Source organism: Sapajus apella, unplaced genomic scaffold, assembly GCF_009761245.1.
Source record: "Sapajus apella isolate SASKATOON/1434 unplaced genomic scaffold, GSC_monkey_1.0 scaffold94, whole genome shotgun sequence".
NCBI lineage: Eukaryota > Metazoa > Chordata > Mammalia > Primates > Cebidae > Sapajus > Sapajus apella.
The window spans coordinates 115,541-134,492 of NW_022437034.1; the positions used below are offsets into that span (position 1 = coordinate 115,541).

General features: G+C 39.9%; 1 protein-coding gene across 1 annotated transcript in view; it reads left to right on the forward strand.

Moving 5' to 3' along the window:
• TET1 (tet methylcytosine dioxygenase 1) overlaps positions 1–14,090 on the forward strand; it is a 129,180-nt gene extending 115,090 nt beyond the window's left edge. The window contains exons 10-11 of the mRNA XM_032256155.1: positions 4,664–5,081; positions 10,424–14,090. Of these exons, the coding sequence (XP_032112046.1) occupies positions 4,664–5,081; positions 10,424–11,430 (1,425 nt within the window). The 3' untranslated portion in view covers positions 11,431–14,090. The remainder of the gene's footprint in view (positions 1–4,663; positions 5,082–10,423) is intronic.
• The last annotated feature ends 4,862 nt before the right edge of the window (positions 14,091–18,952 follow it).

Below are 18,952 nucleotides of genomic sequence, written 5' to 3' on the forward strand. Positions count from 1 at the left end.
CCTGAAGTCAATCAAGAGATATGTAAATTAGGCAGAATACCCAGTGGAAAATCGTCCAATAGTCTTTTTGTCTGCTTGCTTCATCTAATTGTTTTCCTGTCATCTAGTAAAGCAGAGATAAATAGAGAGCAATTGGTTTTGTATTTCTTTTTTTTTTTTTTTTTTTTTTTTTAATTGAGACGGAGTTTCACTCATTCTACCCAGGCTGGAGTGCAATGGCACGATCTTGGCTCACCGCAACCTCCGCCTCCTGGGTTCAGGCAATTCTCCTGCCTCAGCCTCCTGAGTAGCTGGGATTACAGGCACGCGCCACCATGCCCAGCTAATGTTTTTGTATTTTTAGTAGAGACGGGATTTCACCATGTTGACCAAGATGGTCTCGATCTCTTGACCTCGTGATCCACCCGCCTCGGCCTCCCAAAGTGCTGGGATTACAGGCTTGAGCCACCGCGCCCGGCCTGCTTTTGTATTTCTGTTGCACCAGTTTTTTAGGCTTGCCAGATCATTTTGAAATCTTCATTGTCTTGACTGCAGGATGAGTATGTTGGCTCAGGCCTGTTATCCCACCTACTTAGGAGGCCAAGACAGGAGAATTGCTTGAGCCTGGGAGTTCTAGACCAGCCTGGGCGACAAGACCCCATCTCTTTAAAATATACAATTAAAAAAATTTTTTTTTCAGGATTTAGCTAAAGCCTCTTACAGTGTGATCAAAAATATATGATCAGATCTTTCAACAGGCAGTCTTTCTTCCTTGCTTGGTCTTTTTTTTTTTGTGGCTATCTCTTATCAGCAGAAAAGTTTTATTCCTTTTAAGGACAAACAAACCACATCCAAGGTCTTAACTTATGAACAGAAACCAAAGTAGCCATTGAAAGCATTAGATATAGGGTACAAGACATACACTAGGGAGAATGCTTCGCCATCTGAAGCTCACACCACACTGGCCCAGTGGACAGCTGTGCACTCTCTGCTTGTGCTTGGGTGTGGCTGAGGGGAAGGCATGTCTGCAGGATGGAAGGAGGACAGCTGTGTTTCACAAGTACTAAAGCATTTTAGACTGCATGGGGAGGTATATATTTTCACATTGAAGGGAAGAAGTGAAAACAGCAAAGTCCCTCCCACAAAGCATTAGGCTGCCTTGCAGAGAGCCACGGCAGAGAAACAGACCTCTCCTTGCTCACGCTCGGTGAATTCTCTGCAGACCTGGCAGCATCCTGCAGCAGGGTGTCCTCTGAACTGGCGCCATGGTTCACTGGAAAAGGCATTTGTCCATCAAGTTCACAGAGGTGGCTATCACTGATGGTTCTAGAAACCATCACTGATGCTCCTGCTTTGAGGCGCCAGGCCTCCCGCTCACCAGCTGGCTATATCCTCCCACAGTGGGGGAAACTGTAGCCCAGGGAAGCAAAGTCACTTGCCAAGATCATGAGGCATCATTGACAGAGCTGAGACTGGGCCCAAGGCAGCCAGGTCCTCTTTTTCCCCGTCCCTTCACGAGCCTTGCTCGCTGGGGCCACTCTCCCACAGTCCCTGCAGCTTCCCTCCCAGGTGCCTGCTCCCTGGTCTTGGGAGGCAGGGGGCTCCCTGTACTTCCCCCTCGCATCGGTGCCCGAGGCCCTCCTGCTGTTCCCTGCTCCCATCCACCCTGAGTGCCACCCCTGACACCGACCGATGAGGCTGTGATATCCGTGCAGGAGTGAGTTTCTCTGCTCCTGCTCAGGGCTCACAGATTTCCACTGCAGCTTCATGCGGAAATACTCGTCCCTGAGGGGTGGAAGGAAGCGAGATGTGAAACCACCACTCTCTGCGGCACTGGGAGACCTCCCGGCCTGGCGCCGCCTCCCTGGTCAGCCCTGCAGAGCCCCTCCTTGATCATACAGACTCAAGCAGGTCACCTCATCATTCTTGCCACCATCCCTTATGCTTCACCTTCCTACTACACCTCTCACTACATAGAAATCCTTGTGGGCTTTTGGTGAAAATCTGTCACACACACACACCCCTCCCCACCGCTGGATAGGGTACCAGAGACAGGGAACTATCCAGCACTGCTGCATTAAAAAAAAAAAAAAAAAGTATATTGGTGATAGATTAAGCCAAAATAACCTTTTTTTTGCATGTCATTCCTGTATACAAAAATGTTTTGTACAGTCTTTGAAGCCAATGTTATTTCCAAGTGTTGAAGTTATGTAAATCCAGCCTGGTGAATACTAGCCAGGTGGTGGTTCATCACCATCACTTGGCCAGGACATTTTACTTGCATTACAGAATATCTGTGATTAGGCTGGAGTCCGTTCACAGTCAGACTAAGTTTCAGTTTCTCTTCTCTGTGTTCTTTGACTTCCACTGCTCTGATTACTCACAAGATGAGAGTCTTATTGGGAACTTGACATCACTCCAAATTCCCCCATCTTCAAAAATGATGAGAATTCTTGAAATTCTCCTACCACCTCTCCTTTGACCCTGATTTACCATACTTTCTTTTTTTTTTTTTTTTTTTTTCTTTTTCCTTTTCTTTATTGGTTTACTTTCTGCTCCTACGGTAACTATCCTTTCTAATTATACTCCTCACATCAGCTCCTTATTTCCTTCTTAGTCTCTCTGTGGCCAATTAAATTGGTTCCAGTCAACATTTATTGATGTGAGATTCTGATTTTCAACATGCCTTTTTTTTTTTTTTGTAGCTGGAGTTTCGCTTTTTTTGCCCAGGCTGGAGTGCAATGGTGCAATCTTGGCTCACTGCAACATCTGCCTCCCAGGTTCACACGATTCTCCTGCCTCAGCGCCCCCCAGGTAGTTGGTATTACAGGCATACACCACTGCAGCAGGCTAATTTTTGTATTTTTAGTAGAAATGGGGTTTCTCCATGTTGGCCAGGCTGGTCTTGAACTCCTGACCTCAAGTGATCTGCCGTCCTCAGCCTCCCAAAGTGGTGGGATTACAGGCGTGAGCTACTGCACCCGGCCACATGACTATTTTAAATTATGAACAGATTACCACCCTGACAATTTATTATTTCAGGTTTTGGCCAGGCACCATGGCTCATGCCTATAATTCCAGCACTTTGGGACAGTAAAGTGGAAGGATTGCTTGAGCCCAGAATCTTTAATGTAGCTTAGGCAGCTTTCTGAGAACCTGTCTCTACCAAAAAAAATAAATAAATAAATTTAAAAATTAGCTAGGCATGATGGCACTCACCTGTATTCCCAGCTACTCAGAAGACTGAGGCAAGAGAATCACTCAAACCCAGGAGTTTGAGGCTGAAACGTATATTTACATTTTAGGATTTTTTGAAAAATGTGACTTCAGATATTGGGAAAAAAACTGAATTTTTTTTAACCTTTAGCTCTTTAACTTTGCATTACCATTGGTATCTATCAAGTTCTATCATGAATCCAAAAATGCTATGAACATCAAATCTATGCCAGGCGCAGCGGCTCATGTCTGTAACCTCAGCACTTTCGGAGGCCAAGGCAGGTGGATCATGAGGTCAAGACAGCAAGACCATCCTGGCCAACATGGTGAAAACGCGTCTCTACTAAAAAGTACAAAAATTAGCTGGACGTGGTGGCATGCACCTGTAGTCCCAGCTACTCGGGAGGCTGAGGCAGGAGAGTTGCTTGAACTCAGGAGTTGGAGATTGCAGTGAGCCGAGATTGCGCCACTGCACTCCAGCCTGGTGCCTGGTAACAGAACAAGACTCAGTCTCAAAAAAAAAAAAAAAGAAAAAAGAAAAAATCTGTTTATTTCATTAATCTCCAGTCTTTGCTATCATTGAAAGAGTTTATATCTCTTTGATATATGTTTTTAATATGAAATAAAGAAAACATTTGATAGGTTTCTGGTGGGTTTTTAATATTTGAAAATTAATTTGGCCGGGCCCAGTGGCTCACACCTGTAATCCCAGCACTTTGGGAGGCTGAGACAGGCGGATCACTTGAGATCAGGCGTTCAAGACCAGCCTGGCCAACATGGTGAGACCCTGTCTCTGCTAAAAATACAAAAATTAGCTGGGTGCGGCGTCACATGCCTGTAATCCCAGCTATTCTGGAGGCTGAGGCAGGAGAATCGCTTGAACCCAGGAGGTGATTGTTGCAGTGAGCCCAGATCACACCACTGCACCCTGGGAAACAGAGTCAAACTCTGTATCCAAAAAAAAAAAAAAAAAAAGGAAAATTAATTACAACTAAAATACTAGTTTTAAAAGCAGAATATATTAATATTAGGTATCCAAAGTCAGGAATCACTATAGTATCTATAGTTCTATATTTTCATTTATCTATAATAAATATAACTTTTAAAGTAAAGAGGAGAGCTAAAATAGGTGCATTTAAGATTTAAAAATTTTGGCTATACACTATTAATATTTCATATCCATAGAAAGGCAAATTTATTGATATTTATTGATATGGCTCCTTATTGGAATAGAGCAATAATGGAACAGAAACAGAATATTTATCAATATAAAATTTAAAAAATTTGTAATAATTTACTTAGAAAATCAACTAAATATTACTCTGGCCTGCTTACAAACAACTGGGAAGTTACTATGATTGGACAGAGTTGGGTGGCTTGATATAAAATAATAATATACCATCGTCAACCAATTGAAAGTAAAATGGGAATATAAATCTCTTTCCCAAATGCAAGAAAATGAAGATAGGAATTAGCCACAATGAATGTGCACGACCCATATATCTTTCCCGTTTCATGTTTTTCTCCCTATCAGGTTTGTACTTTAACTAGAGAAGATAACCGGTCTTTGGGTGTTATTCCTCAAGATGAGCAGCTCCATGTCCTACCTCTTTATAAACTTTCAGACACAGATGAGTTTGGCTCCAAGGAAGGAATGGAAGCCAAGATCAAATCTGGGGCCATTGAGGTCCTGGCACCCCGCCGCAAAAAAAGAACTTGTTTCACTCAGCCTGTTCCCCGTTCTGGGAAGAAGAGGGCTGCGATGATGACCGAGGTTCTTGCACATAAGATAAGGGCAGTGGAGAAGAAACCTATTCCCCGAATCAAGCGGAAGAATAACTCAACAATAACAAACAACAGTAAGGCTTCATCACTGCCAACCTTAGGTGAGCCCTGTGGAACTTGCTAGTCTCCGCACAACTGTGATTGATACGGTGTTTGGACTTTCTTTCCCTTGCACATTATTTATCTTTGTAGCCATCTTATTTATCTTTGTAGGCACGAGGCATTATGAAAAGAAAATATTTAAAGCAGATGTATTATTATAGTTTGTTTAGAGTTAAAACTAAGGCACTGAATATATTTTTACATATGCCAGAACCAAAAGTCAACAAAAAAGTGCCCCATCAGTGTTTCTTTGTAATTTTTTCTACTTATCCTTTTTTATATTTTAGTATATTCTTTTTTTGGCATGAGGAGGGGTCTCACTTTGTTGCCCAGGCTGGCTTGGCACACCTGGGCTTAAGCTATCATCCCACCTCAGCCTCCTCTGGAGTAGCTGGAATTACAGGCACACACCACTGTGCCCAGCTTATTTTAATTTATTTTTTATTTTTATTTATTTATTATTTTATAGATGGGGTTTCACCATGTTGGTCAGGCTGGTCTTCAACTCCCAACCTCAGGTGATCCACCCACCTTGGCCTCCAAAGTGCTTGGATTATAGGCGTGAGCCACCACGCCTGGCCTTTTATTTTTTATTTTAACATATTCTTATTGTTGTTCCTATGAATTGCCCCATCTAATTTGAAGCCCTACACATTGTTCTTGGCATAGATAATGGACATGACTTCATGGATGCCTTCCTTGATCACCTTTACCATCAGTTTAAGTAATCAGTAAACTAATAGAACTAAGCACCACTTTAACAGTGGTATTGTGGACTGTGGGTTGTTGTGTTTGTTTGTTTAGACAAGGTCTTGCTCTGTTGCCTAGGCTGCAGTGCAGTGGCATGGTCATGGCTCACTGTAGCCTCAACCTTCCAGGCTCAAACAATCCTCCCACCTCAGCCTCCCAAGAAGCTGGGACTGTAGTGCGTGTGCCACCGTGCCTAGCTAATTATTGTATTTTTTGTAGAGATAGGGTTTCACCATGTTTCCCAGACTGATCTGAACTCCTGGACTCAAATGATCTTCCCAAAGCGGTAGAATTACAGACATCAGCCATCACACCTAGCTTCATTTGTTATGAAGGCTCGTTAGTTTTTCGGGTATTTTTAAGTGACAGAGACTTGCTGTGTTGCCAAGGCTCGAGTACAATGGCTATTCACAAGTACAATCATAGCACATTGCTGCCTCAAACTCCTGAGATCAAATTATATTCCCACAGGAGCCTCTCTACTACCTAGGACTATAGGTGTACACCACTACGACTGGCTCTTATCAGCTTTTCACCTTTTTTTTTTTTTTTTTTTTTTTTTGGTGACAGAGTCTTGCTCTGTTGCCCAGGCTGGAATGCAGTGGTGTGATCTTGGCTCACTGCAACCTCTGCCTCCTGGGTTCAAGCAATTCTCCTGCCTTAGCCTCCCGAGTAGCTGGGACTACAGGCATATGCTGCCACACCTGGCTAATTTTTGTATTTTTAGTAGAGATGGGGTTTCACCATGTTGGCCAGGTTGTTCTCAAACTGACCCTGTGATCCACCACCTTGGCCTCCCAAAATGCTGGGATTACAGCTGTGAGTCACCACGCCCAGGTTTTCGCCTAATTTTTTTTTTTTTTTTTTTTTTTTTTGAGATAGAATCTTACTCTGTCACCCAGGCAGGAAGGAGTACAGTGGCACCATCTCAGGTCACTGCAATATCCGCCTCTTGGGTTCAAGCCAGGAGGCCTCAGCCTCCCGAGTAGCTGGGGTTACAGGCGCTTACCACCACATCTGGCTAATTTTTGTATTTTCAGTTGAGACAGAGTTTCACCATGTTGGCCAGTCAGGTCTTGAACTCCTAACCTCACGTGATCCACCGGCTTCAGCCTCCCAAAGTGCTGGGATTACAGGTGTGAGCCACCACGCCCAGCCGGCTTCTCATTTCTTTTGTCACAACTCCAGTTGTCTTTGATAGTTTTCCTAACTTCTATAACAAGTTGTTTCAGGCTCATCTTATATAGTTCTGCCCCATATTTAAAGTCAACCATTTCTTTGAAGAAAAAAAAATCATGAATTTATACTGACATTTAAAATTAACTTTATACTATATTCCTTACCTTCTTTAATTTTTTATATTTATGAGAGGTTCTTTTTATAACACGAGTAGAATTACAGTGCAAGTATTTATATAATGCTGAAAAAAATGTAATACAACAGGACAAAGTGACTCAGGCCTATGATCCCAGCACTTTGGGAGGCTGAGGCGGGTGGATCACCTGAGGTCAGAAGTTCAAGACCAGCCTGGCCAACATTGTGAAACCCCGTCTCTACTCAAAATACAAGAATTAGCTGGGCGTAGTCGTGGGCACCTCTAATCCCAGCTACTGGGAGGCAGAGGTTGCAGGGAGCTGAGATAGTGCCATTGCACTCCAGCCTGGGCAACAAGAGCAAAACTCCATCTCAAAAAAAAAAAAAAATGTAATGCAGAGAAATATTGAGGAGAAATGTGGGGGAGAATGATTTCCTTCTTGCTTATAGCTCCATTTTCAGATAACTTAGATAATTTTATGAGTCACCTATCTGGTTCCATGCTGTTCTAAAGGCCAATTGATCATTTTTATCCTTCTGTCATTTCCCAACAGTATCCTGACTAAATGCTGGTTAAAATGCAGGTCATGGGGCCGGGCGCGGTGGCTCAATCCTGTAATCCCAGCACTTTGGGAGGCCAAGGCGGGTGGATCACGAGGTCAACAGATCGAGACCATCCTGGTCAACATGGTGAAACCCCGTCTCTACTAAAAATACAAAAACTTAGCTGGGCATGGTGGTGCGTGCCTGTAATCCCAGCTACTCAGGAGGCTGAGGAAGGAGAATTGCCTGAACCCAGGAGGCGGAGGTTGCGGTGAGCCAAGATCGCGCCATTGCACTCCAGCCTGGGTAACAAGAGCGAAACTCCGTCTCAAAAAAAAAAAAAAAAAAATGCAGGTCATTTTTGGAGGTCATCTTTTAGCTATTTTCTTTTTTAAATAGAGACAGGGTTTTCCTATGTTGTATAGGGCTCACAGTCCAGCTATTTTCTTATAGTATATTCCCAGATATTTGTAAGCATATATACAATACTTGGCCCATAAAATCCTTTTCTTTTGTAATTCTACCCCTCGATCATTTAGTCTTTTCTTCCCATCATTTACCTTCTGTGTATAACCTAACTTCTATAATAATATTACCACTGATAACAGCAGAGGTTTCCTGAAGTATCATTGCTGGGTCTTATATGTGCTTTATCTTTAGAAATGAGAGCTCCTGTGGCTCCAGGTTGTAGAATCTGAGAGGAGAACTGCAGAGCTTCTGAAAGTAATCAATGTTCCAGGTGGCATGTGCCTGTAGTCTCAGCTATTAGGGAGGCTGAGGTGGGGGAATCATTTGAGCCTAGGAGTTTTGGGCTGTAGTGCACTATGCCAATCCGGTGTCTGCACTAAGTTTGGCATCATTATGGTGACCTCCTGGGAGTGGGGGACCACCAGGTTGCCTAAGGAGGGGTGAACCATCCCAGGTCAGAAAGAGAGGAGGTCAAAACTCCCATGCTGATCAGTGTGGAATCTCGCCTGTGAGTAGCCACTGCACTCCAGCCCGGGCAGCATAGCAAAACCCCGTCTCTTAAAATAATGAAATTAATCAATATTTATTATATTTTTAATTACTTTAAAACATGGCTGCTTTACCTTTTCTTGGTCCTAAGACTTGCTGGTTTTCCACTTCCAAAGATTTTTTTATAACAGGGGCCAGGCACAGAGGCTCAGGCCTGTAATCCCAGCACTTTGGGAAGCTGAGGCAGGCAGATCTCAAGGTCAGGAGTTGACCATCCTGGTCAACGTGGTGAAACCCCGTCTCTGCTAAAATACAAAAAATTAGCTGGACGTGGTGGTGTGCACCTGTAGAGCCAGGGGAGTCGCTTGAACCTGGGAGGCGGAGATTGCAGTGAGCCGAGATTGTGCCACTGCACTCCAGGCTGGTAACAGAGTGAGATTCCATCTCAAAAAAATAAGAAGAGGCCAGGTGTGGTGGCTCATGCCTGTAACCTCAGCACTTTGGGAGGCTGAGGCGAGTGTATTGCCTGAGGTTAGGAGTTCGAGACCAGCCTGACCAACATGGTGAAACCCCATCTCTACTAAAAATACAAAAAATTAGCTGGGTGTGGTGGCAAGCGCCTGTAATCCCAGCTACTCGGGAGGCTGAGGCAGGAGAATTGCTTGAACTCAGGAGGCGGAGGCTGCAGTGAGCGGAGATTGAGCCATTGCTCTCCAGCATGGGCAAAAAGAGTGAGACTTCATCCCAAAATAAGTAAATAAATAAAAGAAGAAGAACTTCGTAATAGGGAGAATGTCTCCAAGGAAAATGTTTCTGTTTCATGTGAGATTTTTGTGGATATGTCAGAGCAAAATAACACATACTTGACATCTTGAGAGTAATGATCTACCTCCTTAGTGAGAAGGAAACTAAGTTTTTGAGGGGAGTTTCGCTCTTGTTACCCAGGCTGGAGTGCAATGGCGCGATCTCGGCTCACCGCAACCTCCGCCTCCTGGGTTCAGGCAATTCTCCTGCCTCAGCCTCCTGAGTCGCTGGGATTATAGGCACACGCCACCATGCCCAGCTAATTTTTTGTATTTTTAGTAGAGACGGGGTTTCACCATGTTGGCCAGGATGGTCTCGATCTCTTGACCTCGTGATCCACCCGCCTCGGCCTCCCACAGTGCTGGGATTACAGGCTTGAGCCACCGCGCCCGGCCCTAGGGTCATGAAGTTTTATGTTCAACTACGTTTTGCCTGACTTCCCTCTGCCTAATCTTGGCCTTTGCCAGTTCCGATGCTTTTGTTACCTAGAAATATTTATAAACTATTACTTATTTTTACTTTTTAAAATAAAGGGTCATACAGTGTCTTAAATGTATCTAAATATCTCTTTGAATAGTTGTATATTGCTGTATGTCATTGTATTATAATACCTGCACAATATTACAACATATAGTTGTATTATTTACTTCACACCTAATTAGGTCAATTCTAATATTTTACTATTTCAAACAATAAGTATCCATCCTTTTGGCTAGATTTTTGCACTTATTTATGCTTCTTTCCCAAAGGAAGATTTCTTTAAGGAAAATTATTAGATGAAAAAGTATACGAAACTACATAAATTTTTAATTCATGTGTGCATGATTTGAAATGAACAGAACAAACCCGACCAACACAACATCAGTGTTTTCTTACATAATTCTTTGTACTTATCTTTGAAAATACTTTTTAAAAGACAACACCTACCAAAAGTAATTTGTATTTTTCTTCACTTTTGGTGTCCTCTGTTTAGGGAGTAAAACTGAGACCATGCAACCTGAAGTAAAAAGTGAAACCGATCCCCATTTTATCTTAAAAAGTTCAGACAACACTAAAGCCTATTTGCTGATGCCATCTGCTTCTCACCCAGTGAAAGAGGCATCTCCAGGCTTTTCCTGGTCCCCGAAGACTCCATCAGTTGCACCAGCTCCATCGAAGAATGACGCAACAGGCTCGTGCGTGTTTTCAGAAAGAAGCAGCACTCCCCACTGCACGATGCCTTTGGGAAGACTCAGCGGTTCCAATGCAGCTGCTGCAGAAGGCCCTGGCATTTCACAGCTTGGCGAAGTTGCTCCTCTCTCCACCCTGTCTGCTCCTGTGACAGAACCCCTTATTAATTCTGAGCCTCCCACTGGTGTGACTGAGCCGCTAACGTCTCATCAGCCAAACGAGCAGCCCTCCTTCCTCACCTCTCCCCAAGACCTTGCCTCTTCTCCAATGGAAGAAGATGAGCAGCATTCTGAAGCAGATGAGCCTCTATCAGATGAGCCCTTATCTGATGACCCCTTGTCACCTGCTGAGGAGAAATTGCCCCACATTGATGAGTACTGGTCAGACAGTGAGCACATCTTTTTGGATGCAAATATTGGTGGGGTGGCCATCGCACCTGCCCACGGCTCGGTTTTGATTGAGTGTGCCCGGCGAGAGCTGCACGCTACCACTCCTGTTGAGCACCCCAACCGTAATCATCCAACCCGCCTCTCCCTTGTCTTTTACCAGCACAAAAACCTAAATAAGCCCCAACATGGTTTTGAACTAAACAAGATTAAGTTTGAGGCAAAAGAAGCTAAGAATAAGAAAATGAAGGCCTCAGAGCAAAAAGACCAGGCAGCTAATGAAGGTCCGGAACTGTCCTCTGAAGCAAACGAATTAAACCAAATTCCTTCTCATAAAGCATTAACATTAACTCATGACAATGTTGTCACCGTGTCCCCTTATGCTCTCACACACGTTGCGGGGCCCTATAACCATTGGGTCTGAAGGCTTTTCTCCCCCTCTTAATGCCTTTGCTCGTGCAGTGTATTTTTTCAAGGTGCTGTTTTAAGAAAGTCATGTTGTCGTTTACTATATCTTCATCTCACCCATTTCAAGTCTGAGGTAAAAAAAAATAATAATAATAATAACAAACGGGGTGGGTATTCTTAACTGTGACTATATTTTGACAATTGGTAGAAGGTGCACATTTTAAGCAAAAATAAAAGTTTTATAGTTTTAAATACATAAAGAAATGTTTTGGTTAGGCATTAACCTTGGTAGAATCACTCAGTTTGGTGCTTTCAATTAAGTCAGTTTACTATGAAACAAGAGTCATTTTTAGAGGATTTTAACAGGTTCATGTTTATGATATAAAATCAAGACACACAGTGTTAACTCTACACAGCTTCTGGTGCTTAACCACATCCACACAGTTAAAAATAAGCTGAATTATTATTTCATGGTGCCATTGTTCCAACATCTTCCAATCATTGCTAGAAAATTGGCATATTCTTTTGAAATAAACTTATGAAATGTTTTCTCTCTTAAAATATTTCTCCTGTGTAAAATAAATCATTGTTGTTAGTAATGGTTGGAGGCTGTTCATAAATTGTAAATAGATATTTTAAAAGCACTTTCTATTTTTAAAAGTAACTTGAAATAATATAGTATAAGAATCCTATTGTCTATTGTTTGTGCATATTTGCATACAAGAGAAATCATTTATCCTTGCTGTGTAGAGTTCCATCTTGTTAATTGCAGTATGTATTCTAATCATGTATATGGTTTGTGTTCTTTTACTGTGTCCTTTCACATTCAAATGTTAGCAAGTCGCAGTATATAAAATACTTAGATAATGAGAAGTTGTTAATTATGGAATTAGGAAGCATATCACCAATATTGATTAACATTTTCTTTGGAACTAGGTAAGAGTGGTCTCTTCTGACTTGTTGAACAACTTCAGTTTAGTTTCATCGTACCTTTCTCATTATAATCCATTAGAGGTATTTCCAAAAGGAGATGATGGGACAGGATAAGTTTCAAAAGAGTCAAATGCTTCTAATATCTCAAGGTGATAAAATACAAAAATTAAGTAGACAGATATTTGTACTGAAGTCTAATATAGTATTAGGAAAAGAAAATCTTGTTGAAATATATTGAAAACCAATTCCCTACTATCATCACATGCCTTCCCAACCCCAAGTCAAACAAGAGGAATGGTACTATAAACATGGCTTTGTCCATTAAAAGCTAATTCATTTGTTTATCTTAGCATATTAGATTTGGGAAAATGATAACTCGTCTTTTCTGATAATTGCCTATGACCTAGGTAACAGGAAAACAGGCATTACATTTATTTTAGTCTTCCCATTTTTTTTCCTATTACTTTGTTGACTCATTTTATTGCAAAACAAAAAGGATTACCCAAACAACATGTTTAGAACAAGGAGAACTTTCAATGAAATACTTGATTCTGTTAAAATGCAGAGGTGCTATAACATTCAAAGTGTCAGATTCCTGGGGAGTATGGAAAACCTAATGGTGCTTCTCCCTTGGAAATGCCATAGGAAGACCACAACCGCTAACACTTACAATTTTGGTGCAAAAGCAAACAGTTCCAGCAGGCTTTCTAAAGAAAAACTCATTGTAACTTATTAAAATAATATATGGTGCAAAGTATCTGATTTGAGCTTTTGACTAATCCAAGTAAAGGAATATGAAGGGATTGTAAATAACAAAAATGTCCATTGATAGACCATCGTGTACAAGTAGATTTCTGCTTGTTGAAATGTAAAATAGGGTAATTCATTGACTTGTTTTAGTATTTTGTGTGCCTTAGATTTCTGTTTTAAAACATGTATATTTTTGTGAGCCTAAGGTTTCTTATACATATAAGTATATAAATAAGTGATTGTTTATTGCTTCAGCTGCTTCAATGAGATATTTACTAGTATTATACTATCAGGAATACACCCTTGCGAGATTATGTTTTAGATTTTAGGCCTTAGCTCCCACTAGAAATTATTTCTTCACCAGATTTAATGGATAAAGCTTTATGGCTCTTTATGCATCCACTCATCTATTCATTCTTCGAGTCTACACTTATTGAATGCCTGAAAAATCTAAGTGTCACTTTTATTTTTATTTGAATCACCACCTATGACATAGTAAACTTGAAGAATAAAAACTACCCTCAGAAATATTTTAAAAATAAATAGCAGATTATCTTCAAAATAATCCATGGTAACGTATGCAGTAATTCAAATTTATCTGTCTCTCAATAGGTTTCTTAACAATCTAAACTTGAAACATCAATGTTAATTTTGGGGACTATTGGGATTTGTGATACTTGCTGCAGTTTACCAAAACAAGTATATGAAAATATCTAGTATCAACTGAAATGTTTCCATTCCATTGTTGTAATTAACATCATGAATGGACTTCCTAAACTGATCACCCCACTGTGGGAACCAAATTGGATTCCTATTTTGTTGGACTCTCTTTCCCAATTTTAGCAATTTACCATCTCATTCTCTGCCCTGTGATTTTTTTAAAAAGCTTATTCAATGTTCTGCAGCATTGTGATTGTATGCTGGCTACACTGCTTTTAGAATGCTCTTTCTCATGAAGCAAGGAAATAAATTTGTTTGAAATGACATTTTCTCATAAAACTGGTCATCTAACATTATTTCTACCCCTCTATTATGTTTTGCTGTAATGATCACCTTTAACACTCTAATTGGGTTTTAAATCTGCATTTGTTCATAGTATGATCATTGAATTCACTGATACATGACCTCCTAGTTAGCCCAATCAGTGCATAATATGCTACAAACTCACCAACTTTAATAAGGGAATAACTCCTGTGTATTGCAGAATCCTACAAAATATCATGTTGCCCCTTGATATTCCGTTTCCTTTTTCTTTTTTTTTTTGGAGTGACAGAGTCTTGCTATGTTGCCCAGGCTGATCTCAAACTCCTGGCCTCAAGTGATCCTCCTGCTTCAGTCTCCTAAAGTACAAAAATTATAAGCATGAGCCACTCTACCCAGCCTAAAATTCCATTTCTAATGGCTCTTGAGCCATTGTTGAAATTTCTTTTTTTTTTTTTTCTTGTGCTTGTCAGTCTCACCTACCTCTTGCTTCCAATTCATCTACAAAGTACCAAATAGACCAGGTCATAAACATAATTGAAATACATTCTTATCAGAAAGTGAGGCTATTGGAAAAGGCATAGATAGCTGGAGGCAAATTATTGCAACATGTTTACATCTTAAATAAATGTCCAACATCTTTGTTATTCAGTCTGCATGTTGATAATGTAATTTCATTTATTAAATTTAGAACTTCAACTAGATGAGATCCATAAGTAATTTACTTAAAACATAACCTCAATACGTATTTAATTGAATGCATACCCTTGTGTAAATAAGCTGCTGATTTAATTCATATGACTAACCTACTTTCTAACATTACAGTGGACTCCTACTGATCATTTCACAATAGCATGTGTGAAAATAACCCTGAACTAATTTTTAAAACAAATTATATTGACTTTATCTGGGACATAGGTAAGACTTTATTGCATGAAACTTCCACTGACAGTGGGCACGGCATTTCCTTTGCATGTGCCAACTAAATCAGTGGCTGTATGCAACCTTCAATAAATATATAGTTATTACCTTCAATTTCACACCTTGATGCATGGAAATCTTTTTTATCTAGATTTAATACAACTGTGAGTTTTGATCTTTTATAGAAATTTGAGACAAGAGAATTTCAGAATAAGTTAATATAGTAGTGGCCTCTCATAGCAATGCAAGACACCTGAGAAGTCATATAGTTCAATCACTGGGGTCCAGAGAGCAAATCTTAATATTAAATTATAATTAGAATGTAAACAGATGAAGGCCACTTTGTGTTGAGAACTGTAGGGAAACTTGATTTTCGTACCCAAAAGATATTTTATCACTGATAAATAAACAAGTATCAAATCCTTATACATTATAGGTTTTCAATTTCCCTGGATCTAGTGTTAAGCATATACAAGAAGTTATAAAGGCATGAATGACTAAAACAGTTAAGGAAAGTATATTTCCACTGTATATACTACCTAGCCATGATTATAGAGTTCATTCATGCCCCTTGCCTAGTTAGCCTCACAGTTAAGTCCCAGCATAGTTTATTTTGATGTAGCTGTCTACATGTATTGGAGTACTATTTTATTGCACATAGCTTCTAAAGCTGCCCATATGTAGTGCTCGCTTCGGCAGCACATATACTAAACTTGCCTATATGTATATTGAACTTGCTACTTTCAACACCATTTGTATGGCACACTTAACCAAGTGATTATAATCGATACATGATTGCTGAAGGAGTCTGGATTTATCCAAATCAAACTGCGATCCATGTTGAGCTAACTTTTAACAGCTTTAGAAAATGATGTTATGCATTGCTCTGGAATGCAGTGCAGAAAGTCAGAATCAGTATGTCTTTCATCAGAAGCTAAATTCGTGTGTTTTCTTAGAATATATTGAGCTTGACTGGCAATGTTCTTGCTTTTCCTATACATATAAAATATAAACTGATTTCCTTTATTACTTCCTGAGATGGTAGAGCTGGCTTTTATGCAGGATATCATCACTATTTTGGTCTGCATTGATAGCTATAAATTTTATTTTATTTTATTTTAATTATTTTGCTACAAATTTTAATTCTCTACCTTTCAGTGTATGGAAGACTTTTAAATTCCTTGTTTCTTCTGGGTTTCCAATCACACACCATTGTTTCAAAAGGCATATATTTTACTCTCTAAAATAATCCAAAGGTATTCTTAATTTTGCTACTCCTAGTTTTCACTTCTCTTTAAGAGCCTGAAGTATGTTCCTGTTTCTCCTGATAGTATGCAATATTTAATATTTCTAGCTCTAAAATTCCATCATTCTTTTTTTTTTTTTTTTTTTTTTTTGAGTGGTTGTCTTGCTCTGTCCCCCAGGCTGGAGTGCAGTGGTGTGATCTTGGCTTACTGCAAGTTCTGTCTCCTGGGTTCAAGCAATTCTCCTGCCTCAGCTTCCTGAGTAGCTGGGATTACAGGTGCTCACCACCATGCACAGCTAATTTTTGTATTTTAGTAGAAATGGGGTTTCACTATGTAGATCAAGCTGGTCTCTTGACCTCTGATGATCCTTCTGCCTCAGCTTCCCAAAGTGCTAGGATTACAGGTGTGAGCCACTGCACCCAGCCAATCATTTCTTTATCAGCTGTACTTCTTTCTTACCTTTACTGTAATACTTATGATCTTGCCTTGGTCATAAGTTTTCTTCTAGTTTGTTCAACCATAGATGTCCTCTGTGTTGGAGCACAACTAGGTCCAAGGTAGGAATGTCATTATTAGATGTAAAACATATTAGCTGATTTAACCCATTTATATTTGAATGCAACTTTGGAAACCTTTGGTTAACAGTATAAAGCTAGCTTTCCTAAAAATAGAAATTTTGTCCTAGGCAGCTGTTATGTAAGGCATGACCCTTGTCTTATTCATAAGAAAGAGACTGCAGCTGTCAGATTTTCATTTTAGGAGAAGCAATATTGGAAAGTAATTTGGTTTCTTCTCCATTTCCAAAGCTATGAACCTTATAACCCTTGACTAGAAACTCTACTTGTTATTTTTCTTTTTTCTCATTTTATTGAAGCTGCAATGTCACTAAATGCACTTTCATTCCTTTCACAGTGTTATTTTTCTTCGATTTTCTTTAAATTAAAAATCTATTGCTTCCCCATCTCTGTCCTGTCTCCATTCCTCTGATCCCATACACAAATACACATTGTTCATTTTAAAAACAGCAACAACCTTGGTAAAGCTGTCTTCCTGTCTTTTAGTTCTTCTAGTTGTAACATCATAGGAAATCACAAACTTTTATTAAACTGTTTTTCAGTTTTAGGCAAATTCCATGCTTAGGAATAATAGTTAAGCAGTCACAAGACCGCAGATTAATATTGAGTGCTTTTTTATTTTTTAATGCCTCCTCCCGCCCCGAGTGCTCTTTTACTTTACCAATCCCAACACTGTTTAACTCTTACTTATTAGTGTTTTGAATGTTTTATTTAAAAATGTGTATGAAGTTAAATATTCTAAGTCCTTCTGTGTGGCTTTACTATTTCTACTGTAAGTTTACTCCATTGGAATTCTTTAGTTTTTGCCAGTAATAGGAAGTACTCTACAATCTGGGTGAGAAAGATGAGGAAATGAACTGAAAAAGTAGTTGGAAGAGGAGGCAGAAGTAGACCATCAGAAACTCTTGATCATAAGAAGGGGAAGTTAAGGGACAGAACGGAGGAAGAATTGTACTCCTATCAGCAATCTGAGGGTTCACTCTTACCTACTTAAAAGCAAGATATTTTTAATATTTCTTCTCACCACTCTGCACTAATTTAATCTGAAAAATTGCTGCTAAAACCAGGAGCCATTTTGAAAGCAGTAGTAGTAATCAAAGGTATAACCTCATGCTATATAATGTTTCAGATTATCAAACTGCTTTACTATGTGCAGCTTTTTCTGCCCATTACTGAGGGTTAGATGGAAAACATTGTTCCCATCTTAGAGGTGAGGAACCTCAGATGACAAGAATAGCAAATGGCTGGCTCCAAGTCACACAACAAGTCAATCAATCAGAGACTAAAATATTTATTATCTGCAGACTGCTAAATTTCTACATCATGAACAATTACTTGGACAGAATGTTGCTGAGTAGAAATTTTGTCACACCTGATCTGAGAATATAAAATCTTATCATTTATAAAACATACTTCTGAAGTATTTTGTTTCCATTATTTATTTAGCCAGCTAGTTTCTTATGCAGACTAAAGAAAGTTTCCTGAATTCCTTAAATTCCACAATAGGGCTTAGATGTATGAAGTTTTATATTTTTTCCTCCTTATGAAAACCTCTTTTTATAAAGAATATCCCTGTAGTACTAAAACGGGGAAAAATCTCCTAAATAATATATTTTTAAATATTATTTTTTTTTAAAGCTAGGGTAAGCACCTCACAATCAAAATTTAATGTATTTGTTATACTGAAATGCAGGTTTTTTGAAGGAAACGTGGTAGGTAAACGTTTTCGTTCCCAACTCCTGATGGTAAAAATGCTAAATTAGGCCAGGTGTGGTGGCTCATGCCTGTAATCTCAGCACTTTGGGAGTCCGAGGTGGGTATATCATGAGGTCAGGAGTTCAAGACCAGCCTGGCCTAGATGGTGAAACCCTGTTGCTACTAAAAATACAAAAATTAGCCGGGCATGATGGTGGACGCCTGTAATCCCAGCTCCTTGGGAGGCTGAGGCAAAGAATTGGTTGAACCGGGGAGGTGGAGATTGTGGTGAGCAGAGATTGTGCCACTGCACTCCAGCCTAGGTGACAGAGCAAGACTCTGTCTCAAAAAAAAAAAAAGCAAAATTGTTGGCATCTCTAAGAGATAATATTGTCTCCCACTTAATTGAATTTGTTTTGTTTTGTTTGTTTTGCTT